This window comes from Eulemur rufifrons, chromosome 8, assembly GCF_041146395.1.
Source record: "Eulemur rufifrons isolate Redbay chromosome 8, OSU_ERuf_1, whole genome shotgun sequence".
Lineage (NCBI taxonomy): Eukaryota > Metazoa > Chordata > Mammalia > Primates > Lemuridae > Eulemur > Eulemur rufifrons.
In genome coordinates, this window is record NC_090990.1 from 32,451,149 (window position 1) to 32,477,815 (window position 26,667).

Consider the following 26,667-nt stretch of genomic DNA (forward strand, 5'->3'; position numbering starts at 1 on the left):
CACCTTAGACAAGGAATGTTGTCTAGAGCTGTGGTCCCCAACACCCAGGCCGCAGACCGGTACCACTCCGTGGCCTGCTAGGGACCGGGCCACAGAGCTCGGCCGTCCCCCGCCCCCCTTCCCGTCTTCCTGGTCCCCCCATTTCCCCATCCTCCCTGTCAGCCCCCCGCCGCCGTCCGTGGAAAAATTGTCTTGACATGAAACTTGAGAACTGGGGGCCACATAGCAGGTGAGCCGCGGGCATCACCGCCCGTGCCCCACCCCAGTCCGTGGAAAAATTGTCTTCTATGATACCGGTACCTGGTACCAAAAATGTTGGGGACCGCTGGTGCATAGGGAATCCTGCGGGCAGGGATACTCATTGGGCAGAGCGACCTGCAGCATCCACTCAGAGGAGTTGGTCCCTTGGAGCCGGAGGGAGACACATCCACGTGGACAGATTCGCAGCACTGCACTACCGCAGTAATACACTACCGTTCGTGCTGAAATCAGAACAGCGAAAAGGACAGCGACAACCCATTACTTGAGTTGCACGTGCAGGACATAAGCTATGGTGTTACTGAATGACAGCCCCCAAAAGACACGCAAGAAAGAACCTTTGTGTTCACTACAATAACACCCCCCAAAATATACCCGCGTTATAACTTAAAAAATATTACTTCAAATTAGAATAAAAAAGAAAACACAACTGTTTTCGCAAAAAAAAAAAAAAAAAAAAACCCCACAATTCTCAAAATAAAAACACAAATCAACAACTTAAAACACTAAACCACAACAAAACAGCAACGCCAGTATCTTATTTTTGTATACTTAAATAGCCCTGCAAATGCAAGGCCTCAAAAAATTAGGTTAAGACTCAGAATTGTTCCTCTCCACGGAAATCTTTAGTAAAAGGCGAAAGATTTATACGATCTGAAGAGAAACCAGAGCATACAACTATCTCCTCGCACACAGTCCTCGGGTAACTGTAACTACTAGTATAGAAATGTTAACTATTTACCCAATAGAACTAGTGACTTCCGTTTTTGTCCCAGATAATTCCGTGAAAGCAATTTTATTTTTAGGGAAAATAAAAGAGGAATAAAATAAAAGGAAGAATCTACTCCTCTTAAAGTAGAAAATGTCCTGCGTGCAATGCATTGTGGGTATGTAAATGAGGCCGAGTCACCTCCCTCCGAAATACCTTCACTAATTCATTAGTTTTCCGTGGCTGCCACCAGGGGGCAGAACGGAAAACAGGTTTACAGAAATACAGACGCCTGGTCCAACTAGAAAGTCTGCCTTTGTTTTACAATTAACACTCCAAATAAAAATTCTCTTGAATTAAAAAATAAAAAGGCTTGAAAATAATTGTCTTCGTACAGACATTCAACAAAAATTTATTGAGTACTAGATGTGTCAAACCCTGTGCTAGGCCCTAGGAGACAGGCATCTGTGATGAGCACTGAATGGGATGTTCAGTGACACAGAAGCCAAGCATGAAAGGATCCAAAGAAGTAGTGTGGTGATGGCATTATAGGCAAAAGGTGAGCAGTGTGAGCCTGAGTGGTGAGAGGGCAGATGTCTAAATAGCAGGGACCACATTTTTTTTTTTTTTTCTTTGAGACAGAGTCTCACTCTGTTGCCAGGGCTAGAGTGCCATGGCATCAGCCTAGCTCACAGCAACCTCAAACTCCTGGGCTCAAGCAATCCTCTTGCCTCAAGCTCCTGAGTAGCTGGGACTACAGGCATGTGCCACCATGCCCGGCTTATTTTTTCTATATATATTTTTAGTGGTCTGGCTAATTTCTTTCTATTTTTAGTAGAGACAGGGTCTCGCTCTTGTTCAGACTGGTCTCGAACTCCTGAGCTCAAACAATCCACCCACCTCGGCCTCCCAGAGTGCTAGGATTACAGGCGTGAGCCACCACGCCCGGCTGTGGGACCACATCTTGATGGAACTTTCATGCCAAGCTAAGAGCTTGGATTTCCCTTGAGGACAATGAGGAGCCATTGAAAAGCTTTAAAGGAGAATAATATGATCAGATTACTGTTTTAAACCATCATCAGCATCACCTGGAGTCATGGGTGAATTATGTCATCCTCCCCTCTAAAATTCCTAGGTTGAAGTCCTAATCCCCAGTACCTCAGAAAGTGACTTTATTTGGAAATAGGGTCATTGTAGATGTAATATATTGAGATGAGGGCTCTAGAACTGTGAGATAGTAAATTTCTACTGTTTAAGCCACCTAGTTTGTGGCACTTTATTAAAAGGTAGCCCCAGCAAATACACCTATTACACCAGGCCACTTCTTAGGGATGCAAATTATCAGGCCCTATTCCAGACCAGATGAATCAGAAACTCTTCAGTGGGACCCAGTAATCTGAGTCCTCCAGGTGATTTGCAGCAGGCTAAACTGAGAACCACTGGACAGACATTCTGACTCAAGTATGGCAGTTGTATGGACAGCAAGAAGTTTGGGAGATAACTTAGGAAACTGAGCAGTAAAGCCAGAGAGAAATCAATGGTGGTCTGGACCAGGCGACGGCCTGGATTGCCCAAGGAAAGTGCATAAAGTGCAGAGAGACAAAAGCCTAGGCTAGGTCTTCGAGAGCAGCAACATAAAGAGGTGGTGCAGCAGGAGGAGCATTTGAAGAACATGAAGGCAGAAAAGGAACCAGTTCAGAAACCAAGGGCAGAAAAGAAATTTCAAGAAAGGGGCTGGGTGCAGTGGCTGGGTCCAGTGCCTGTAATCCTGGCACTCTGGGAGGCTGAGGAGGGAGGATTGCTTGAGGTCAGAAGTTCAAGACCAGCCTGAAGAAAAAGTGAGACCCCAGTCTCTACTAAAAATAGAAAAAATTAGCCAGGCCTGGTGGCACACGCCTGTAGTCCTAGCTATTCAGGAGGCTGAGGAAGGAGGATTGCTTGAGCCCAGGAGTTTGAGGTTTCTGTGAGCTAGGCTGACCCACGGCACTCTAGCCCAGGCAACAGAGTGAGACTCTGTCTCAAAAAAAAAAATAAAAAGAGGTTAACAAAGGCACAATAATTTTTATTTAAATTTTTAAGAAAAGAGGCTGGGCGCGGTGGCTCATGCCTGTAATCCTAGCACTCTCGGAGGCCGAGGTGGGCGGATTGTTTGAGCTCAGGAGTTTGAGACCAGCCTGAGTGAGCAAGAGCGAGACCTCATCTCTACTTAAAATAGAAAGAAGTTAGCTGGACAACTAAAAATATTTAGAAAAAATCAGCCGGGCATGGTGGCGCATGCCTGTAGTCCCAGCTATTCGGGAGGCTGAGGCAGAAGGATTGCTTGAGCCCAGGAGTTTGAGATTGCTGTGAGCTAAGCTGACGCCACGGCATTGTAGCCCCGGCAACAGAGTGAGACTCTGTCTCAAAAAAAAAAAAAAAAAAAAGAATATGATTCGGTGGGGTTGCTAGCAAGTTCAACTGCTAAATCAACAAGAACCCTCTTGGGTTCTTCCTCCTTTTCTACTTGGCTGTCCTGAGCATGTTGGCTTTTAACGTGATGACTGTCATCTAACTCATGATCACAAGGTGGCTGTCACAACTCCAGAAAGAACATCCATGTCCAAGGCAAGAAAAAAAAGGATGACACAAAGGAAGCATCCTCTATGTATTCCCTCTGATTAGAAAACACCGTATCTCGCCCTCAGACAGTCCTGCTTACATCCCATTGGCCAGAACGGTCGCATGGCCAGCTCTCACTGCATGGGGGCTGGGAGAGCAAGTACAGTATGTAAAGCTTTCTCAGTCTCTAAAATGGAGATGAATAAGGATGAAGTGGGTTGGGAATGGCTGCTGGATTAGCCAACAGTGTGTGTCACAAGCAATTGGCTCATTTGTTTTCAATCTTCCTTGTTTTCTTTGTCCTTTCCTGATGCCTTTTGGATGAATCTTCACCCGGGTCCCTTTGCTCACCATTTCATTTTGGCTGTAACCATTCTGCTATTCAATCCATGTATGGATTTCGACTCTTAAATTTCTCAAACCCAGTATTTCCAATTGATTCCTCTTGCTTGTTGCTGTGTTATGTCAACAATAGCCTTCCTTATCTTTTGAAGGTATTTATTATGCTTATTTCAAACTCCAGTAGATCTATTAATTCTGCTTCATCTAATATTAGTTTCTCAGTTTGTTGTTTTTCTGTTATTGAAAATGTGTTCCCCTTTGAGTTCATATCACTGTGGGGCAATCAATGATTTTGGCAAGGGAAGACTAAAGCCCAGACCCTAGGACATAACAGTGAAGGAGGAGGTGGGCGACGATGTTTCTGGTCCATCCGCTGGTCTGGCCTTACCCAGCCAGGCTGGAGTGCTGGAATAGTGCTGCTGCTCTTCTGCCTCACAGTGGCAGTGCGGCAGGTAATGACCCATCCAGGGCCTTAGAGGGTGAGATAGGGTGGGGAGAGGCAATGGTAAACACAACTAAACAGCTCTCCCGGCAGGGCATGGTGGCTCATACCTGTAATCCCAGCACTCTGGGAGGCTCAGGTGGCAAGGCAGGAGAATGCTTGAGCCCAGGAGCCTGAGGCTGCACTGAGCTATCTTGCCACCGCACTCAGCTCTCCCTCAGATTGCCCCCACGTCAAGGTGCCTGGCTCTTTTCCACTCTGGCTGCACTCATGGTCTCCCACAGCTGCTCCCAACCACCTTCTGTCTCCTCATGGTTTCTCAGTGTTTACTTTAGTTTCTCAAATCCTCAACCTCTCTTCATTTCTTTTTCTTCTTCATTGTTGTTCAATGGAAAATCTCCAGCAAACAAAAGTTGAGCACAATGGACCCCCTTTCCCACCAAGGAGCAACCAAGCAACTACAATCATCAACTCACAGCCACATCATCTGTCCTCACCCCTCACCTCTGGCCTGCTGGATTACTGGATTTTTTTTTTTTTTTTTTTTTGAGACAGGGTCTTGCTCTGTTGTCCAGGCCTGAGTGCAGTGGTGCAATCATAGCTTACTGCAGCCTTGAACTCCTGGCCTCAAGCGATCCGTCGGCCTAGGCCTCTCAAAGCCCTGGAATTACAGGGGTCAGCCACCACACTGGGTCCTGTCTCCCTTTGAAGACCCAGTCCTCTAGTACTCTGGGAGGCTCGACCTACATAAACTCTCACCCCCATTACTTCATCAAGACTACATGCATAAGGTCACCAATGACTTAGGTGGCTTTGCTCATCCCTTCAAACCACACTAAGCCCATCTCCTTTGCTGGCTCCTCCTCCTCTGCCCTACCTCAAAATATTGGCAAAACCCATTGGTCAATTATAGATGCTCTTCTCATCTCCACCTAGATCTCATTCAGTTTCCTGACTCTAAATACCATCTATATAACGCTGATTGCCAAATCTCAGTCTCTGGCCTTAGCTCTTCCTCAGCTCCTTGCTTGGATATCCAACTGCTCACTTGACACTGCCACTCAGGTGTCTTGTAGACATCCCAGATTCAAAATGAACAAAATGAAACTCTTGACTTACCCCCCAACTTCACAATCTCCCTCTTCCATTTTGCATCCAGTTGCTCCAGTCAGAAACCAGGAGTCAGTCATGATTACCTCTGTCTTTCACATCCAATGTATCAGCAAGACCCATTCGTTCCACCTCCCAAACATGGTGCATCCTGAATCAATTCTCTCAGCTACATTTCCACTGTCACTAGCGTGGGCTAGGCCAGGACAATCTCTTACCCACTTAATGATCTCCTCACTCACAGTCTTACCCCCTTCAAATCACTCTCCACACAACAGTAAGCCTTGTTGATAGAAAATAAAATGTAGAATCTAAAGAAAAATCAAAAACAAGAAGCAACAGCTGCTCCAGATGAGAAGGAATCAGCAAAAGATCTCCTGATACATGAAAAAAATCAAAGTGAAAGGACACTCTCAAAAGAAAGCAGTAACTCTGTACCAATAGAAACCAACCAAAATGAGAATACTGAAATGACTGATAAAGAATTTTGAATATGAATTGTAAGGAAGCTCAGAAAAAACAGAAACCCAACACAAAGAAACCATAAAAGCAATACAGGAAGTGAATGAAAAATTCACTAAGACTAAAGAAATTGAATTATTAAAAAAATCAAGCAGAGCTTCTGGAAATGAAAATTTCATTCAAGGAAATAGAAAACAGTAGAAAGCCTTAAGATTAGGCTAGATCAGGCAGAAGAATCTCAGGGCTAGAAGACAACACCTTTGAAGAAAGTAAAATGTAAATCAGATTTTGTCACTCTCCTGCCTAAAATTCAATTTCTCATAAGCAAAAAAAGCCAAAATTAATATAGAATACAAGATGCTAAATGATCTCGCCCCTGCCCCCCTCTTTAACTTCATCTCATGCTCTTCTCTCCCTCACCCATTGCCTTCCAGCCACAGTGGGTTATTTCAGTTTTTCAAAGAAGACCAACTTCTTTCCTACCTCAGAGCCTTTGCACATACTATTCTAACATTTTTGTCTGGAAGGCTCTCCACCTTCCTGCCCTCCATTTTGGCATGGCTAGCTCTTTTTTTTTTTTTTTTTTTTTTCCTCTAGACTTAGGTTAAATATCACTTCAAAGATTTCTTCTCTGCCATTTTATCTTAAAGTAGGTTTCTCCATTATTCTCTATCTCACCCCTTGGTTTCTTTTTTTTTTCTTTTTTTTTTTTTTTGAGACAGAGTCTCACTCTGTTGCCCAGGCTAGAGTGAGTGCTGCGGCGTCAGCCTAGCTCACAGCAACCTCAAACTCCTGAACTCAAGCGATCCTCCTGTCTCAGCCTCCCGAGTAGCTGGGACTACAGGCATGTGCCACCATGCCCGGCTAATTTTTTCTATATGTATTTTTAGCTGTCCATATAATTTCTTTCTATTTTTAGTAGAGATGGGGTCTCGCTCTTGCTCAGGCTGGTCTTGAACTCCTGAGCTCAAACGATCCGCCCACCTCGGCCTCCCAGAGTGCTAGGATTACAGGCGTGAGCCACCACGCCCGGCCACCCCTTGGTTTCTCTCAGAGCGCTGCCCACAATTCATAATTTACTTATGTACTTTTTGACCCCTTCTCACATTAGAAATGTTAGGTCAAGAAGATTAGGAACTATGTGTGTAGTTCACTCCTACTATTTCCATCGCCTATCACCATGCTTAGCATGTGGTAGACGATAAATACCCAGTGAAGTGACCTCCAGGCATTTCATACAAAATTCTCAAGTGAGGAAACATGCTCCTCCATTGTGCAAAAGGGGAAACCAAGAGTCAAGTTTCTAACATGTTCGAGGTCAATGAGCTACCAAACTGAAGAAGCTAGGATTTCAACCCAAGTCTGTAGAATCCCAAAGTTCTCACTGTCGAATCATACTGAAATCTCCCAGTTTTCGGGAACCTCGCAGTACAAAAGGATCAGGGGTGGTGGTAGCTCATGCCTGTGATCCCAGCACTTTAAGGGACCAAGGCGGGTGGATCTCTTGAACTCCGGATAACCAGGAGTTCGACGTTACAGTGAGCCGTAGCTGGACGAGAACCTATCTCTAAAAAATAAAACAAACAAACACACAGAATCACTAACATCCGCAAAAGGACCCAGCACAAAGCCGGGAACCCAGATGCTCGGGCAGACACAGTGGCGAAGTTCCCAACAGGCACAGCGCTCAGGGTGTGGCCAGATGAGTGGGCGGTCCCGGGCGCCGGAAGACGGGCTGGACACTACATATCCCACAAGGCTCCCGCAGGGCTGGCTGGCGGAAGCTAGGCCGGCGGAAGCGTGATGACGTCGCCTGGGGCGCTGGCGCGCGGGATTTAAACTGCGGCGGTTTACGCGGCGTTAAGACTGCCTAGAGTTTGCAGAGTTGTGCTGGTTTAATTTTTGGCATTTCGCGTTTCTCTTCCCGGCGAATCCTCCGCATGCCCATGGACTCGTCACTTCAGGCCCGCCTGTTTCCCGGTCTCGCCATCAAGATCCAACGCAGTAATGGTGAGGAGCGGGGTCCAGAGGCCAGGGGGACCCGTGAGCGGTGAGACGGCTGAAATTACTGCGCCGCCCCCAAATGGCAGAGCCTTGAGACAGTGTTGGGTTGTCCTCCTACAGCCCTCCCCCCCCCCCCACGTCCCCAAAGAGTCTGGGTCTCTGCACTGTCATTCTTTCCTGCACAAGGGTAGTGGCACCTGAGCTGGTCCTTTTTCCGCCCTTCGTGGTGGACAGAGCTACTCCACGGTCATTGGACCTCCCAGGGAAGTTAAGACTTCTAGATTCACTTCCCTTCCAAAATTCTCCCCTGAGATTGCCCTACCCTTGTGAGGACCTGGGCTTCCTGGTATCTCTACTCTCCAATAAATACTGTGCGGTTGCAGTATGTCAGGCACTGGATTCAGGGTAAACGAGACAGACAAGATCTCTCCTCATGAGGAGCTTGTAAGCCAGTTCTCTCTTTTGGTTAAGCAGCTACTGCAGCTCTGGCAGGTCTAATACATGTCATTAGGAGAAATGATCAGACATGACTGGCAGAAGTGAGTTAGGAAAACCCGAGGGGGCCAGATTCTCAGTGCTGTGTGGAAGAACAGTTCACTTAAGAACTATAGGCACTTCCTCGCTCAAGCATACCTTTTTCCTTTTTTTTTTTTTTTTTTTTTAAGACAGTTTCACTCTCTTGCCCAGGCTAAAGTGCCATGGCATCAGCCTAGCTCACAGCAACCTCAAACTCCTGAGCTCAAGTGATCTTCCTGCCTCAGCCTCCTGAGTAGCTGGGACTACAGGTGCATGCCACTCTGCCCAGCTAATTTTTTCTATTTTTAGTTGCCTGGCTAATTTTTTGTTTTTTATTTGTTTGTTTTTAGTAGAGATGGGAATCTTGCTCTTGTTCAGGCTGGTCTTGAACTCCTGACCTCAAGCAATCCTCCCTCCTCAGCCTCCCAGAGTGCTAGGATTACAGGCATGAGCCACTGCACCCAGCCTCCATGCATACCTTTATTCCATCGTAGACTCTCTTTTGAGTGGGGATGAATCCTATCCCATGCAGCTCGATTTTAAGACCTTTCCCATGCCCACCTCACTGTGGAATATTCTAAAGGTGAAGCCTTTATTTGTTTGTCTCTATGAATGTTAAAGAAAGAAAGAAAGGCAGCTGCCCCTTTGTTCAGGTAAGCTCCACATTAGGAGTCTCTGTGAGATCGTAAAAGTAAAGTCCTTAGGAAACAGATGGGTAACTCTGGTCTTCTCATACTATAGGCTTAATTCACAGTGCCAATGTAAGGACGGTGAGCTTGGAGAAATCCTGTGTTTCAGTGGAATGGACAGAAGGAGGTACCGTAAAGGGCAAAGAGGTAGGTTCTATGAGAGTGCCTCTACCACATTTACCATCTTCTTACATAAAGGATCTGTGTGGAAATAGAACCTGTGAGAGCCTAGTTTCTGATGCTGTGCTGTTCTCCTTAATCTTAAAAATGGTCCACTTTGGATGCACTGGGATTTTTATTTAGTCAGGCCTATTCTAAATTGAAGCAATCAACAGTTTCTTGTGCTGTCTATAGAAAGCAAACTGCACAGAATCCTAAAACCTTGCTTACCACACTACCTGTGATATCAGTCTGGGGAGCAAAATCAATAACCCAGTTGAAACAAAAGTATGTTTCTTTTTTTTTTTTTTTTTTTGAGACAGAGTCTCACTCTGTTGCCCAGGCTAGAGTGAGTGCCGTGGCGTCAGCCTAGCTCACAGCAACCTCAAACTCCTGAGCTCAAGTGATCCTCCTGTCTCAGCCTCCCGAGTAGCTGGGACTACAGGCATGCACCACCATGCCCGGCTAATTTTTTCTATATATATTTTTAGCTGTCCATATAATTTCTTTCTATTTTTAGTAGAGATGGGGTCTCGCTCTTGCTCAGGCTGGTCTCGAACTCCTGAGCTCAAACGATCCGCCCACCTCGGCCTCCCAGAGTGCTAGGATTATAGGCGTGAGCCACCGCGCCCGGCCGCAAAAGTATGTTTCTGAAACACCAAATAACAGAAGGCAATTTGTGATGAATGATACAGATGAGTAGTGCTAGAGGAGATCAGAGATGGAAACTCGCTAAGGCTGGGCTGGGCTGGGCTGGGCTAGGCTTGAGGGGTAGAGTATGAAGGCTTAGCTAAAGCAGTAAGATGGCACATGTGGGCACTAGTGAAGAAGCTGGCCACAAGCAGTGGAAGGCTCAGAATGCTCAGCAACAGCAAAAAGGCTGAAAAAGGAAGGTCTTCATCTGTGGTGCTAAACTATTTAGATTTTCTTCTGTAGACAGTGAGGTGCCTTAGAAGGATTTTGAGAAGAGATGTGACTAAGGCATTTATGTTCCAGAGGCATTGTGGTGTGGTAAAAAGGTCACTGGGCTAAGAGTATGAAAACCTGGATTCTAGTCTGGCTCTGCCACTACTACATGTTCTCAGGCATGTTTCTGCCCCTTTTAGAAATTTAGTTTCCTCAACTTTAAAGGGAGATGATGATAATATCTGCCTTACAGGGTTGTTGTGAGGACTTAAATCCTTTTGGACTGGTTCTAAAATGCTGGCAAGTGTGTTGGGTGCTAGGGATGCAGAGGTGACTAAGATAGATCCCTGGACCCTCTTTGATGAAGCTTACTGAGATAACACATGTAAAAGGCTTGCTTAGCATAGTGCCTATGATAGGTATGCTGATATTTAGGTGACATATTTCAGAAATAAAAGGATTGAATACTTTCCATTATCTACCCCTAAAGAATCAAGAAGGTCCTAAGATTCCTTTCAACCAGATATTAGCAGTTATTTGTGATTTGTTTTTTGTTTTTGCTGTTTGTTCGGAAATATATCTTTTGTTTGGTCTCCCTCCAGCTCAAATATTGCCTTTGGAATAAGGTCCACATTTCTTAGTGGGGCTCTATCCTTTTTAAGATCTGACCCTAATTATCCTTTTTCTTTGTACCACACACTCTTCCAAAGTATGCTGTGCCCTAGCAAATGAGCAGCTCACCACTCTGACTGTGCCTACTATCTTGCTGCCTTCACAACTCTTGTTCCTTCTTCCTGGGATGTTCACCCTGAATCATCAATATATGAATCAATTAATATGAGAGTTAGGGTTAGAACTCTGGTCTCCAGTGTTTATGCTCTCTGTAGTCTGAGGGTTTCAAATGGGAGGAGGTATGTGTACTAAGAGTCTGTGGCTATCTAAGAAATGTGGACAGATGTGGTTACTGAAGTACTTGCCAGCTTTTGTGTTTGGTGATTTTACTCTTCACCCCATTCTGCTTTGATTTCTACCCCTTTGTGCAAACGACTTCTCTTCCCCCTTAGAATTTGAGCTCTCTGAAGGCAAGGCTGATATGTCTTAATTCATTGTTGAATATCTTCCCCCTGCATGCCGCTATCTTTCTGATGCCTAATAAATGTTTGAGTAGACTAGCTAGTAAATATAGGTTGCATATCTAGGCAATAGAGCCCTCATCCTGGAGTACATGCTTCAGTTCTGTCACATTTTGAAATACAAATAACCAAGCTGGGACTAATTTGGTGTGTTTGAACCTGCTGTGAAGTTATGCTGGTGAAGTTTGAATTGTTCCTAGAGGATTGCAGGACTCTGATGATGTAAACCTAGAATTGTGACCTCACTGTGGGAGTGAGCAGGAAATAGGTAAGGCATGAGCAGGAAGCTGTAACTGGGGAAGAAGTTTCTGGGCCCAGTAGATAATGTAGGTAGACTTAGGGTTAGGTAGCAGCTGTCGGGAACTTGTCCTTGCCCATAAGATCCTGAAGGGCCTTCCGTTTTGACTATCACCAGACAGTTAGAAATTGTTTTCTCCTGGTGTGTCAGCTAGCTAGAGGTGCTCAGGGGGCTCTGCCCAGCAGGACTCCACTGCCCAGCAGGACTCCACTGCCCAGCAGGACTCCACTGCCCAGCAGAACAGTAGGGGAGCCAAGTGGCCTAGATCTACCGTGGACTACCTGACTGCCTGTCAGCCTTTCTCTTCACCTCATTCTTATCATTGACATCTACTGTCGGCTTGGAAATCAGAAACCCATATCCATCTAGATGGTAAACCATTACTAAGGAGTAACTGTTTTATAGCTATTCATATTGAGTAGAACTTAAAGTTAATAGTTTGAATCTCTTAATAGAATTAGCCTTGATTGCAGAGATGTACTTGGATTGAATAAGCTATTTCACTGAAACTTTCACTTGCTCCTTGCAGGTTGATTTTGATGATGTGGCCGCAATAAACCCAGAACTCTTACAGCTTCTTCCCTTACACCAGAAGGACAATCTGCCCCTGCAGGAAAATGTAACAGTCCAGGTAGGCGCCTGTCTTCTGGCTGCAGCCAGTGCCCCAGAGGATTCACTTTGCTTATTGAGTCTTTGCTGATTTATTTTCTGAGACTGCCTGGGACTTCAGCACAGCACATGGGCCCAGGATAGGCCCTTGAGGACTGACATGAACCATATATTTTGGTGCTTTGTTTTGTTTTTCAGAAACAAAAACGCAGGTCAGTCAACTCCAAAATTCCCGCTCCGAAAGAAGGTAAATGGATTTCTACTGACTTGTTTTCATGGAGTTTGTGTCAGGAATGATGTTCTTGGGGCTCAGAGTTGTGGAGTCTGGGAAGTAGACTCATTGTTCCACTTTAGCAGGTGGCTTCTATGTGGGCTGAGTCCTGCCCTGTGTTCCAAGTGTCTTTCTCAGTGACAAAGAATCCAACCTACAGCTATGAGGCCAATCTCTAAGGGACCTGGTATATTTGAGATATTTGCTGACTGGTCTAGAAACCTTTCCTGTAGAGTCCACAGCCTGGTGCTGAGGAGAATAGGAATCAGCCACTGACAGGTTTTCTTCCCTCAGGGCTCAGCCTCCTCAGGGGAATAGTATGCTTTGGAGTGAGGCTTTGAAAAGGCAGATTCCTAGGTCTGGGCTGCTTAGAAGTGCTGTGGAGAAAGGGGGGTTAGGGTAGGGGAGAATAAGCTTAGTGTTTGTGGTCTAGGAGAAGGCTGGGCTTTCTCTGCAGAAGTAGACAGTGTAAACCTACTTTGGCTACTTGATGGACTGTGACTGTAGCAGGTGGCTGTAGCCATAAGCTATCTAAGAAACTCACCTTATTATTTGGAGCCAGCTGTACCTCGAAGACTGGTGAGCCTGCACGGCTGTCCAGGCCCAGGAGTGATCATTGCCCTGGCATGATCTAGCTAACTCAAGGACCTAGAGAATACTTGACTGGAGCTTAAGGTTCTGGGGGCCCTGGGTAGATGTGGTGCCATCGCAAGCCTGAGCTGGGCCTGGATGGTGCACTGGCCCTCTTGCTGGGTGCACCATAAGGGCCTGCAGGAGACGTGGGAGTGGCAGCAGTCCCATTCCATGTGCATGTCCTCAAGGGATATTGCCACAGCTCATTTTAATGGAAAAAAAAAATCTTCAAAAGTGTGTATGCTAGTAAACAGTAGAAATAAAATACAAGATTGTAAATTGTTAGGGAAATAGGAAAAATTATAATAATTCATTGTCTTTATGAAAGAGAAGGATTACATGTAGCCATCAGCCTAAACTCATAAAAACACTCAGGAATTCTATACAAGCTGGTGTTTGCCTGTATGATACCATGTGTTCTGTTTCCAAATTTATGACTTGATGTATTTTATGGATGATAAATTTTCCCTTTATTAAAGGGAACTATATAGATGGGTAGAAATTGATAGGAACTCAGGTATAACTCAATTGTTTCTCTCAGTTAAGCATTCTTTAAGATTCTAGAAAAATCAATGTAGCTAATTCCATGAGTTTCTGATGATGTGGCCTGGGCTTGTAAAGCTGCAGTCCCCAACCCCTGGGCCACGAGCAGGTACTGGTCTGTGGCCTGCTAGGGACTGAGCTCTGCTGTGTGCCACTCCCCAGCCCCTACCAGTCCATGGAAAAATTGTCTTCCATGAAACTTAGGAACCAGGGGGTCACACAGCAAGAGGTGAGCGGGGGTGGAGGGGCACAGTGAGCACATTTACAGCTGCTCCCCATCACTCACATCACCACCTGAGCTCGGCCCAGCCCCACCCCGCCCCCTCCCCCAGGGAAGATGTCTTCCATGAAACTGGTCCCTGGTGCCAAAAAGTTTGGGGACTGCTGCTGTAAAGCATCCTGGGGCAGTGGAAAAAGCCCAGACTGTGTAATCTAATAGCCGGGGGTTCACATCCTGGCTCTGGCACTTTCCAGCTGAATGATGTTTAACGAGTTACTTAATGTCTCTGAGCCTTAATGTCCTCTTTCACAAGATGGGAAGGCTAATATTTACCTTCAAATGTTGTTTTGAGGTATAGGAAGATTGTTTGTACAATGGTAGTAGGTACTGCTGCTGTTAAGATTAATAACGCTTTTTCTCAAGGACTTGGATTAGGTCTGCCCTCAGAAATGACTTCAGGTTGGCTGTAGTTACCTCCATTTACTCAGGACAGATACTCTTGTGGGAGATATCTTTGCCCTCAGGAGCTCCTGGATTTGCAGAAGGTGGACAAATAAGTTTTGGGATGATTGGTACTTGTTCTTTCTAATTTTTCCTTTACTTGCATAGAAGGAGTATAGGGGTAGGCTCCTAGCCTGCTGGCTAGGACCCATCTCATCTTGTGCAGAGACTTGGAGGTTTGTCCCAATCACCCTCCTCCCACCCCCATCGGCCCTCCTGATCACACAGCACTGACTGGCTGCTGCCCTTGGTTCTCCAGGTCTTCGAAGCCGTTCTTCTCGCATGTCCACTGTCTCAGAGGTTCGCATCGCCACTCAGGAGAATGATATGGAGGTGGAGCTGCCTGCCTCTGCAAACTCCCGCAAGCAGTTTTCAGCTCCCAGTGAGTATTGAGAGTGCTCTTCCTGTTTGAGATCCTGGCGCAGACTCCTCATACATTCCCTGTCCCTGTGCTGGAATAGCCTAGTATTCCTCCAGTCCCCTGACTTCAGTACTGTTCTGGCCCTGCCCCCCCAACTGCTTCCTTATCGGGAAATCATCTCTTTTTACTTTTTCAACTTAATTGAAACATAACATATACACAGAAAATGGCACATAGCCTTGAGTATATAGTTCAAGGAATTTTCACAAACTGAACACACTCATGTAGCTAATACCCAGATCAGAGAATTGCCAGCACCCTAAAAGTCCCTCTCAGGCATGCATCCAGTCTCTAATCCTCCCAAGGGTTCCCACAATCCTGACTTCTAATAGCATAAATTAGCCTTTTCTCTTTTTACACTTTATATAAATGGAATTCTAAAAATATTTTAAGTGAATTGTTTGTTAACCATTAATAGATTTTATAAAGTAGATGCAAATTTTGTAAGACATGTAACCATTACACTTTACATATATCAAATTCAGCACTAACAGGATGAAGGTAAATGAAAGGGTCATGACCAGGTATGGAATGTAATAATGTGTTGTGGATGGCATCTTTCTGTATTGAATCAATATGGTTAGGTGTTGCCCAAGTTCCCTGTCACCCCTGGCTCTTCAGTCTTTGCTCCTATTAACTGCTTGGGTCCCTGAAGCTTTGGAGAAGTCAGAAAAGCCTGTCTTTTCTCCCTAATGGGTAGAAAGGCCTGGCCTGGGAACGCATGCTTGCATCAAGTCTAAAGAGTTCGGGTCTTCAAGGCTTTTCCCTTCATGGCAAAGCCCATGCTGAGCTATTTACTCACCCTTTAAGATAATATGACCCCAGGAGCTGCCCTTAGAGAGAGGCTTGTTTGAGTGCAGGGTGTGGTCTAAGGTGAAGGGGAGCCCAAGCTCTGCCTGAGCCCTTGCTGAGCTGGCAGGCAGTAGCCCTCCTCCTGGTCCACGACCTGCTGGACCTCAGATGAGGACAGCTGCAGTATACCTGCCTGTTTCTCCAGTGACTCTTGTCCCCCTACAGCTGGTCTCCCTAGGCCCTCCTGCCCTGCAGTGGCTGAAATACCATTGACGATGGTCAGCGAGGAGGTAGAAGAGCAAGTCCATCCCATCCGAGGCAGCTCTTCTGCAAACACTGGGACCTCAGGTAGATAACGATGGGCTGTCTGCTGTTTTGCTCCTAGTGCAGGGCAGGTAGTTAACATCCTGCTCTAAAGCTGGCCTACCTTGGCACCTGGGTACGAGCCCTGTTTGTCGCATGTGGGTATGTTTTCCTGCAGCCATGGAAAGATTCGCAAGAGGTGAAAGATTGGGCAGAAGCCCTCTGACACTAAGGTGTTGTTACAGCTAAGGTCTTGGCCGGCACCTTAAGAACAGCCCAGAGTGACTATCAAGACCAAGCAGGGACTGTCTCATCTCTTTTTGGTTGTTGAGAAAATAGCCAAGTCAGAGAAAGCTTCAGTTAGAACTGGAGTGCTGTTAAATCACTACTCTGACCTCACATTGGCCAGATCATTACTTTGTGGACTTGTTTATCCCAAGAGTCAAATCTATTTCTTCTCTTTGTGTATAGCTATTTAAGAGTAAGGATCTGGAGAAAGCTAGTGCCTAGGAAAGGCCTAGTACTCAGTAAAATGGCCACAGAAGAACAGGCTGACCTAGACTGGTAAGAAAGTGGGCTTCCTTTTTTCCCCCCCTAGTTCGGAGGAAATCATGTATTGTGAAGGAAATGGAAAAAATGAAGAACAAGAGAGAAGAGAAGAGGGCCCAGAACTCTGAAATGAGAATAAAGCGAGCTCAGGTACCTTTCTTGGGAGACTAGGGCAAGGGTTTTAGACAGGCATCCTTAACTGAAACCCTGTAGGCAACAGAGATACACTTGGGCCCCAGCATTTCTGAGGCTCCAGTCTGATACCAGGAAATTTAACCAGTTTCTCACCAGGATTCAGAGAACAAATAATTCAGAAATTTTTCTGAAGGCCCTCAGATGAGAAATATTTAATGCTGATTTTCCAGTGAGCAAGCCCATGACATGCTCATGTGGTGCAGTGGCCAGAGGGGCTGCTGGGCACAGTAGTGTGTGTTGGGAGGCAGTGGAGTCCCGTTAGCTGGGTTATTTGCTGTGGGGAAGCCCAGCCTGCTGCTGTGTCTCCTAAGATGTGCTGTGGCCCGAGTCCTAGTTCCTAGCATGTTGGTGCATGCCTCGTCCCCCCTTGCCAATCTCTGTTCCCAGGGCTTTACTTGGTTTCTCAGCCTAGAGCCAAGGTGAGGGCTTTGTCAACTATGAAGGGTCATGTGCATACGAAGAGCTGTTGTTGCTGCCACATAGCACTGACCATCGTAACAGTCTGCCCTTTTTCGCTCTGGTCTCAAACAGGAGTATGACAACAGCTTTCCAAACTGGGAATTTGCCCGAATGATTAAAGAATTTCGAGCTACTTTGGAATGTCATCCACTTACTATGACTGATCCTGTAAGTAAATCCAAAAGACGTCTACCTCTCTTCCCTGAATAAGTGTACAATTTAGGGACACACAACTTCTCTTTACAGGAATGAGGGCATGCAGGAATCTTTACTGATCTTTGAGTTGCTTTTTCTTAATACCCTTTGGTGGGCTGGAGCTAGTGAGCCCAGATGAGAGTCTGATATTTACAAACTGGCCCCCCACCACCACTACCATACGTTAGCTAGATTCTTTTTTTTTTGAGACAAAGTCTTACTCAGTTGCCTAGGCTAGAGTGCCATGGTATTAGCCTAACTCATAGCCACCCCAAACTCCTGGGCTCAAGCGATCCTCCTGCCTTGGCCTCCCAGAGTGCTAGGATTACATGTGTTAGCTACCGCACCCAGCCTTAGATTCTAAATCATGAGGCTGGGCACCGTGGCTCAGGTGGGAGGATTGTTTGAGGTCAGGAGCTCAAGACCAATCTGAGCAAGAGTGAGACTCTGTCTCTACAAAAATACAAAAATGTGCCAGGTGTAGTGGTGGCGCATGCCTGTAGTCCCGGCTACTCGGGAGGCTGAGGTAGGAGGATCACTTGAGTCCAGAAGTTTGAGGTTGCTGTGAGCTGTGATGACGCCACTGTACTGTAGCCAGGCCAACAAAGCCAGACTCTGTCTCTAAAAAAAAAAAAAAAAAAAAAAAAAAAAGAATCATGAAAGGAGTGCTGAAACCTTCTGCAGGCAGTAGTAGAATGAGAAAATTGGGAACAAAATGCAGTGCTACCTACTTGTGCTCTGGAGTAGCTAACTGGGGAGGCAGGGATCTTAATGTTAGATCTTGGCCCCTGACTAGACCAGATATGGGATTGGAAGGGAAGGGTTCTGGACAAGCTTTCTATTGATTGATTGATTGAGACAAGAGTCTTGCTCTGTTCCCAGGCTAGAATGCAGTGACGTCCTTGTAGCTCACTGCAATCTCAAACTCCTGGGCTCAAATGATCCTCTTGCTTCAGCCTCCCAAGTAGCTGGGAATACAGGCACATGCCACCACATCCAGCTAATTTTTCTATTTTTAGTATAGCTCTTGCTCAGGCTGGTTTCAAACTCCTGAGCTCAAGCAGTCCTCCCTCAGTCTCCCAGAGTGGTAGGATCACAGGCGTGAGTGAACAAGTGTGCTTTTGATATTGCTCTGACCCTTTACTGTTGGTTGCCTCCTGTCATCCTCTTGCAGATTGAAGAGCACAGGATATGTGTCTGTGTTAGGAAACGCCCGCTGAACAAGCAAGGTAAGCCCTGTTCAGTCAGGAAGAGGCTTGGGCTGACTGAGGGTCCGTCTGTGTCCAGGGAGTACCCCCTGAAATACTCTTCTTCTGCAGAATTGGCCAAGAAAGAAATTGATGTGATTTCCATTCCTAGCAAGTGTGTCCTCTTGGTACATGAACCCAAATTGAAAGTGGACTTAACAAAGTATCTGGAGAACCAAGCGTTCTGCTTTGACTTTGCATTTGATGAAACGGCTTCCAATGAAGTCGTCTACAGGTTAGTTCTTTGCCTCTTTTTTCCCCCTCCTTGTGCCTTGCCTCTTTAATGTGGGATGTTGTGGTAGCACTGCTCACAGGCATGCTGAATTCTGAGGCCCTTCCTGGCCTCCTCTCATGTTGGAGCTCTGGTGCCTGGCCCCAGGAAGGCCCGTTTGCAGCCTGCCACAGTCCTTTTTGCAGCTTTCAGGGTCCCTCCTTGAGTTGATCGTGAGAGAGGTATTACCCATTACACTGAAGCAGGGCTGGGCAGGCTCCAGGGGTTCTTGCAGTGTCTTATGCGGCCTCCCCATTTACCCACTGGGCTTAGTAGACTTGCGGAACTCCAGATCTGCTCTGTCCAAAATGACACCCACTAGCTTCATATGGCTATTCAAATCTAAGTTAAAGTTAAATAAAATTAAAAAGCAGTGCCTTACCTCCATTTCAGTTGATTAGTAGCCACGTGTGGCAGTGGCTACTGTTGGACAGCACAGAAGAGAACATTTCCATCATCATGGAAAGTTCTATTGGACACTGCTCTGAGCAGAGGCTGACAAACTATGGCCCATAGGCCAAATTTGGCTCATGACCCCTTTTTCTATGGCTCTCAAACCAAGAATAGTTTTTATGTTTTTAAAGGGTTATGAAAAAAAAAAAAAAGATACGATGGAAACCTAAGTGGCCCATGAAGCTTAAAACATTTTAGACCCCTACTTTAGAGGGTTGCCCCTGATCTTTGTAGTGTGTCTGATGCTGGAAGTTGGCTGTTAAGCTCAGGCTTTCATCCCATGTCTCTGGGGTCAGAGGAGGGGCCAGATCGCTCAGAGTGTGGGCCATCAGCTCGCTCCTGGAAGTCCAGCACCCCCTCCACCACCACCACTAGTTGGTCAGGGGTACTTCAGATTCATAATTGAGGAATTGAGAGCCCTGGGAACTCTGCAGTGGAAGGGTAGCAAGACCATGTTCCCAGGAGCACATTTTGGGAACAGACACAAACACTCTTCCCCTCTTCATCTTTTCTCCTAGGTTCACAGCAAGGCCGCTGGTACAGACAATCTTTGAAGGTGGAAAAGCAACTTGTTTTGCATATGGCCAGACGGGAAGTGGCAAGACACATGTGAGTATTTCAGACCTAGTAGGGAGAGCGCCTTCCCACGGGGTCCCTGAAAAGGAAGACAATGAGTTTCTTGCAGAAAGTCCCCTCAGTGCAGATTCCCCATCACCAGATACTCTTACGGTGCCAGACAAAAGAAAGAGGCCTTAGCAAGTCCATCCTTCTGGCTTTGGTGTGGCCCATTTTGGTGATGGAGCCAGTAGTGCTCTGGGCTAGGCCAGAGACCCTTTACTGTGGTCTTCTACCCCTTCCTTTTGCAGACTATGGGAGGAGATCTCTCTGGGAAAGCCCAGAATGCATCCAAAGGGATCTACGCCATGGCCTGTAAGTAGTGTGTTCTGCCACATCAGGGCTGGGCACAGATAGGCAGGTTGCTTACTGAGCCAGGTTCTCTCCCTCAGCCCGGGATGTCTTCCTGCTGAAGAATCAGCCCCGCTACCAGAAACTTGGCCTGGAAGTCTATGTGACATTCTTCGAGATCTACAATGGGAAGGTAACTGGCAGGAAGCCCCTTGTTTGTACTGTTGGGGCCCCTGAACTTTCTAAAACCTTGAAGTTGGCTAGAAGTTGTAGAAGCCGACCAACCTGTTAGCTATCAAGCCTTTGGGTCACTCTGCCCTGGTGTGTATGAGAGGTTTTATCCAACAGTGAGATGGCACCCAGGCTCAACATGTATGAAGGGATAGTCCTCAGGGCTCCCTCTCAGGAGGAAGGTTTACCTCTGGGGGCCATTATTAATAGGATATTATGTGCTAAGCACTGTTCTAAGCACTTTTCTTGTCTCAACTTTACAGATGAAAAGCAAGGCTAGAGTGGTTAAGTAACTTGCCCAGTCCTACAGCTAGTGAAGTTGCAGAGTCGCGCCAAACTGAGGCAACCCGCTTCAGATCCCAAGTGTATTGCGCTCTGCTAATCTGAGATCTGTCAGCCCGTATCCTCTCTGACTTTCCTGCTCTTGGTCCTTGTCTAAGCTGGGGCAGGCTCTGTCCGAGGGAAGAATTGGGTGGGTGCCTGGTGCCTGATGGCCTTAGCCTCACACCCCGTGCCTGGTACAGCTGTTCGACCTGCTCAACAAGAAGGCCAAGCTGCGTGTGCTGGAGGATGGCAAACAGCAGGTGCAGGTGGTGGGGCTGCAGGAGCACCTGGTCAACTCTGCTGATGATGTCATCAAGATGATCGACATGGGCAGTGCCTGCAGGTCAGAGTCTGGTGAGGGGAACGGTCTCGTTCTGAACCCATTTCTGTTTCCACAGAGTGCTGCTTCCCCCCAGCTTGGCAAGGGCTGTGAAAACCTCTGCTTTAACGGGTATCAATGGGGTAGATGATCCAGGGCCAGAGGCTCATCAGAACCAAATCAGAGTGTCTTAAATCTAACCAAGGCAGGCATTATTTGCAGGCAGTTACCCCAAAGGCATGCTTCTGGCTTCTGTGGGCTTCTCCTTGCTTTTCCCTCCCTTAGCTCTGAGTCTGTTCGGGGCTGGAAGTAATGGGGCCATGGTTCCTCTGTACAGAAAGAGGGAACTGCTCTTCCACCAGTGCCCTAGGCATGGCACAGTGGGGTGCTCGGCAGCTATGGAGCTCTAGGGAGGGGGATCCCCTCTGTCGGGCACTCAGGTTCTGACAAGTAGTTCAGGACAGCTCCCTCTCCCCTGAGTGCTCTTTAGCAGAGGCAGCTCATCCTTCCCCATGTACTTATAGGCCCCCAGGTCTGGCCAAGGCCTTAGTACAGAATCCAGCACTGATTTGCCTGCCAGGGAGATGTATTAGGTCCAGTGCTAGAGGGAGAGCTTCTCCCAGACAACATGGAAGTCTGGGACAGGAAAACACAGGACTTTACTTAGAGTCCTGACCTAGGGCCCTCCCTTTGTGGATTGGGGTCCTTTGGACTCGGGGGTACCACAGAGGCTGGTGACCCCAGAAGCTCATAACCTGTCTTTACCCCACTTTGCCATAGGACCTCTGGGCAGACGTTTGCCAACTCCAACTCTTCCCGCTCCCATGCCTGCTTCCAGATTCTTCTTCGAGCCAAAGGGAGAATGCATGGCAAGTTCTCTTTGGTGGATCTGGCAGGGAATGAGCGTGGTGCGGACACTTCCAGTGCTGACCGGCAGACCCGTATGGAGGGTGCAGAAATCAATAAGAGTCTCCTGGCGTTGAAGGTAGCAGGGGCTAGCTGGAAGTGGATGGCCTGGGGAGCTGCTGGGAAGGGAGGGAGTGGTCAGTGAGAGAGGAAAGAAGGGACCTCAGTTGTTCCTGCTGCCCCACAGGAGTGTATCAGGGCCCTGGGACAGAACAAGGCTCACACCCCGTTCCGCGAGAGCAAGCTGACACAGGTGTTGAGGGACTCATTTATCGGGGAGAACTCAAGGACTTGCATGGTGAGTAGGGTCTCTTTGGAGATGGAGTTACTTTTCAAGGAGACATTTGGTCCTGTCCCTGAGCAGGAGGCTCAACACCACGGGCTGCCTGGGTTTCCAGACTCTAACTTGACTGGGCTTCTAAACCCTGCTTTTCCACACCAGCCTCATGGCCTACCCAAGCAGGGAGGAAAGGATCTACTCCCTTTCCTATGTGTAGGTGCAGCTCTTGGTTTGGGGGAAGTCATTTCTCCCTTTCCTGGTGAAAAGTAAATTCCAGAATTCAGAAGGTGGGCTTTTGGGTTAGCAGGAGAGGGAAGTCCTTTTCCATGGCTTCCCTCAGTTTCATTGGCTCCCAGTCTAGGAAATAGCCTGGAGCATGAGGCTACATCCTTGAAAGGCTTCCCCTTTGCTATTTTATCCCTAAGCCCTTCTAGGTGAGTTCTACCATCCCTTTTCTCCAGGGAATATTCTCTCCCCTACATTCTGGGTTGGGGACTTTTCATGAGGAAGGTGGGGTTTTCTGACTAAGCTCTAAACTCTTCTACCTGAGGTATTATCCCTTGTCCTGAGTGAACTGAAGTCTCCAGCAGGATCCACAGAGCTTTGAGATATGACCTTGGTAGCAGGAATGTCTCAGGAAAGAGATAAAGAAGCAGAAGATAATTAGATGTGCCTTTGAAAGCAGGACACCTTAATTTGCAGTGCCCATGGGGCAAGTTGCCTAGCACAGCATGGGTGCTGAGTGAGTCCTCCCACCAATACCATGTGGGTCTTGGGGGCTTAAAGAGGCTCCTCCTAGGAGCCATTCGCGGGCAACTGTCTAGTATCCTCACCCTTGATTCTCAGCCTTTATCTATCCCGCTTCTTTTGCAGATTGCCATGATCTCACCAGGCATAAGCTCCTGTGAATACACTTTAAACACACTGAGATATGCAGACAGGTACTGGTGCCTGCAGCCAGGCGGGATGGGGGCAGGACTAGGGAAGGGAATGGTAGTGATGAGAGGGGTGGAGGCTCTGGGGCCTCAGTGCCTACTGTATATTCTTCTGTGTGACTCTGAATCTGAGGCTTGGGAGTTCAGCCATAATGCTAGGTCTGTCCCAGTCCCCTTGGGGCCCTGGTGGGGAGTCAGCAGTGTGTGAGGGTCTTTTCCAGTCCAGCTTCAGTCTGTGCCACCTCTCCTTGGCTGAAGGAAAAGTTGCTACTCCATCCTTTTGGAGCCTCAAGCCTCATAGCCTGAGTGGCACCACACTCTTGTGAGTGCCAAGGGGGCTGCTGTGGGATCTGACACATTCTTGTTTGTTCAGGGTCAAGGAGCTGAGCCCCCACAGTGGGCCCAGTGGAGAGCAGCCAACTCAGATGGAAACAGAAGAGATGGAAGCCAGCTCCAACGGGAACTTGATCACAAGCTGTGTAAGGGGCAGAATGGGGACAGGCAAGACAGAGGTGTGCCCTGCTGAGGTGGGAACTGACCCACACAGTTGCATCTCTCTTCTTGGCCCCCTTAGTTCTCCAAGGAAGAGGAAGAACTGTCTTCCCAGATGTCCAGCTTTAATGAAGCCATGACCCAGATCAGGGAGCTGGAGGAGAGGGCCATGGAAGAGCTCAAGGAGATTATACAGGTGAGGAGCTGGCCCTGGCCGTGGGGGACTGGACAGCCGCCCCAGCACAGCCCTCAGCGTGCTCAGTGCCGTTCCTGGAACGTGACCTGGGCTAGCTCCCGTGAGTCTTCAGGTTGGGATGGCAGGAAGCAGCTGTCTACACTAGCACTCCTTAATTCTCCTCCTGGGCAGCTGATTGCCACAGCCTCTTCAGCCTGGCACACGCAGGCTTTCCTACACCCTCCTAGCCAGAGCTAGTCTCGCTTCTCCATGCTTGAGGGTCGGGAGTGACTCATATGCAGAAATCTTGTCTTATTTATTCAGTGACTGTTCCAGCTCCTGTGCTGAAACCAAAGACCAAAACGTCAAGTGTAGGTAACAGGCCCCCAAGTAAGACTTGAGATAAATCCTGACTCTTCTGTTCACAAGCTGATTTCCTTGTGAGAACTGTTTAGCCTCACCAGGCCTGTTTCTTCATCCCAAAGCGGGCAAGACAAGATGGTTGTATTTGAGGATTATGTGATAGGCTTATAAAACATCAGCATGTCCAAACGTAGCTATACTATTTTTTAAAAAAAGCAAAATAAATAAAGCATCAGCACAGTGACCATGTGGTCGGTGTTTAGTCAGTGGTAGAAGCTGCTGCTGTGAAAGAGAAGTGGTGGGGAGGCAGAGAAGGACGTCCTAACACAGTGGGGCGCTCAGAGGACTGCAGGGCGGAAAGGAAGAACCTGGGGCACAAGTAACTGCGGAGGGACTGTAAAGGATGAGTGCTCAGGGCTACGGACGTTTGAAAGGACATGGCACTTCCAGGACGAATGAGAGGTTCACTGTGGTCAGAGCAAAATGAATGAGCAGGTGATGGAGGGAGATTGAGGCTATGGACAGGTCAGCAGGGATCTGATGCTAAAAAGCCTTATATGTAGTTTATACCAAAGGCCTGGACTTTTTATTCTGAGAGCAGCAGAGCCATTCAGAGGGAGTTAAGCAGAGAGGTAACATGGTCTTATCAGAACTTTAGATGTATCCCTGTGGCCACCATCCCTGGCTTTAGATATATCCCTGTGGAACCTGGCTTTGGGGGCTTGAGGAGAACAAAGGTAGAGGCAGTTGGGAGACTGTTGGAAAGAGTTTGAGAGATGTTGGTGCCTAGACCAAGGTGTGCCTGTGGCCATGGGATTGGAATGAGGGCATAAGATGCAAGAACTATTTAAGAATCCTTTAGGAAGTAGAATTGGGAGGATGTGGTGACAAGCAGGGTAACAGAATAAAGTCACTGAAATTTCTGGTTTGCACATCAGGACCATAATGCCATTCATCTGACACAGGGGATTAGGACGAGTTTGGGGTAGGAAGAGGATGCATTCAGGCTGAAGGTTTCCCCAGGGGAAAGGGTCAGGAGGCAGGGTACAGGCCATGGACAGAGGCATGGCATCTGCAGAGGTATCTGCAGTGCAGATGGTAGAGTCCCAGGAATGATTTGCTAAAGTGGTTTGGTCGTTACTGAACTGACAAAGTCTTCTCTGTGTTGTTGCAGCAAGGACCAGGCTGGCTTGAGCTCTCTGAGATGACCGAGCAGCCGGACTACGACCTAGAGACCTTTGTGAACAAAGCAGAATCTGCCCTGGCCCGGCAAGCCAAGCACTTCTCAGCCCTGCGAGGTGGGTGTGGCTGGACAGGGTACAGGTGGATGATGGTGGCCTCTGCTGGCTCCTGGGTGACTGCAGGTGATGGCAGCTCTGCCCTGAGTGAATGGGAGCCTCTCAGACCCCCACTAACTTCATGTACACCACCAATCCTTCCTTCCAGATGTCATCAAGGCCTTGCGCCTGGCCATGCAGCTGGAAGAGCAGGCTAGCAAACAAATAAGCAGCAAGAAACGGCCCCAGTGAGGACTACAAATAAAGATCTGTTTGGTTTCACCAGCCTCTTCCCGTCCCTCCCCTGCAAACTTTGGGCACCTGGTGGGTCTAGTCAGGGTCTGAGCTGGGAAAGGCTTTGGTAAATGTCACATTATGGGAGCATCAGGATCCAGGGCAGCTGGGGAGGGGGTCACAGTGACATGGGACACTACTTTCCTTTTCCTCAGTTGTTGTCCTCAAGGGAGCAAGGAAGAAGGAGCTTTTAGTTAGCCATCTGCGTTGCCCTTCCCTCCATCAAGAGGGGAGTCCTCTCTGGTGTATAGTTTCCCCTCGGGCAGCATCCTGCCTGTGTGGACTGGCTGCTGGTGCAGGGCTCTCTGCGGTGGTTCTGGCTCCAGGGAGAGAGACTCAGCCTTTAGTCTAGCTCTCGGCTGGCTCTGGGCCTACTTTCCACCCCTTTGGTCTGAGCACTGCTATGTCCTGTACTTTAAAAAATGTTTCTTGGGACCTCTTCCTTACTTGCTGTTTCTTGAGGCCCAAGAGGATCCCTATACTGTTTTCTGTTTTATGTGTTTATATATTGTGTGTAACAATAAAGAAAGAGGGAAAAATATCAGCCTTTTGAGTGGTGTGTGGGAAGGGCCTGGGATGTGTCTGAGCCTTCTGGGACTAAGAACACTACTGCAACTTTGGCCCTTGGGTAGTCCCAATTCCATAGCCATGCCTGCTCTTCCAGTGACATGATGAACACTCCAACCTGTAACGTGTTCAGCGTTTATTAGATGCTTACTAGGCTCTAGGCCTGCTCATGAGAATAGGAACTATAAGTAGAAAGATGGCACTCTGTCTATTACAGTCTGCTCAAGGCCCATTAAAAGATTCTGTGGGCCGAGCGAGGTGGCTCACGCCTGTAATCCTACCACTCTGGGAGGCTGAGGCAGGCAGATTG

General features: G+C 47.6%; 1 protein-coding gene and 1 non-coding gene across 4 annotated transcripts; one reads left to right on the forward strand and one right to left on the reverse strand.

Moving 5' to 3' along the window:
* Positions 1 to 816: 816 nt before the first annotated feature.
* On the reverse strand, positions 817 to 932 carry LOC138390989 (U5 spliceosomal RNA). The gene has a single exon (XR_011234636.1). It is a non-coding gene; the product is annotated as a U5 spliceosomal RNA (small nuclear RNA).
* A 6,826-nt stretch (positions 933 to 7,758) lies between these two features.
* Positions 7,759 to 26,357, forward strand: KIF2C (kinesin family member 2C). Of its 3 annotated transcripts, XM_069477855.1 has the most exons (21): positions 7,759 to 7,931; positions 9,183 to 9,277; positions 12,156 to 12,257; positions 12,434 to 12,482; positions 14,663 to 14,785; positions 15,842 to 15,964; positions 16,518 to 16,618; positions 17,195 to 17,290; positions 18,492 to 18,546; positions 18,637 to 18,799; positions 19,807 to 19,897; positions 20,155 to 20,218; positions 20,296 to 20,387; positions 20,950 to 21,092; positions 21,849 to 22,053; positions 22,162 to 22,272; positions 23,128 to 23,195; positions 23,563 to 23,668; positions 23,764 to 23,877; positions 25,394 to 25,517; positions 25,666 to 26,357. In XM_069477855.1, exons 1-21 carry the CDS (start codon positions 7,862 to 7,864, stop codon positions 25,746 to 25,748), a joined length of 2,178 nt encoding a protein of 725 aa, XP_069333956.1. In that variant the 5' UTR covers positions 7,759 to 7,861; the 3' UTR covers positions 25,749 to 26,357. The 3 variants fall into 3 exon arrangements, with proteins under 3 accessions (XP_069333956.1, XP_069333957.1, XP_069333958.1); XM_069477856.1 differs by lacking the exon at positions 15,842 to 15,964; XM_069477857.1 differs by lacking the exons at positions 7,759 to 7,931; positions 9,183 to 9,277 and adding an exon at positions 11,599 to 11,654.
* Positions 26,358 to 26,667: the final 310 nt, after the last annotated feature.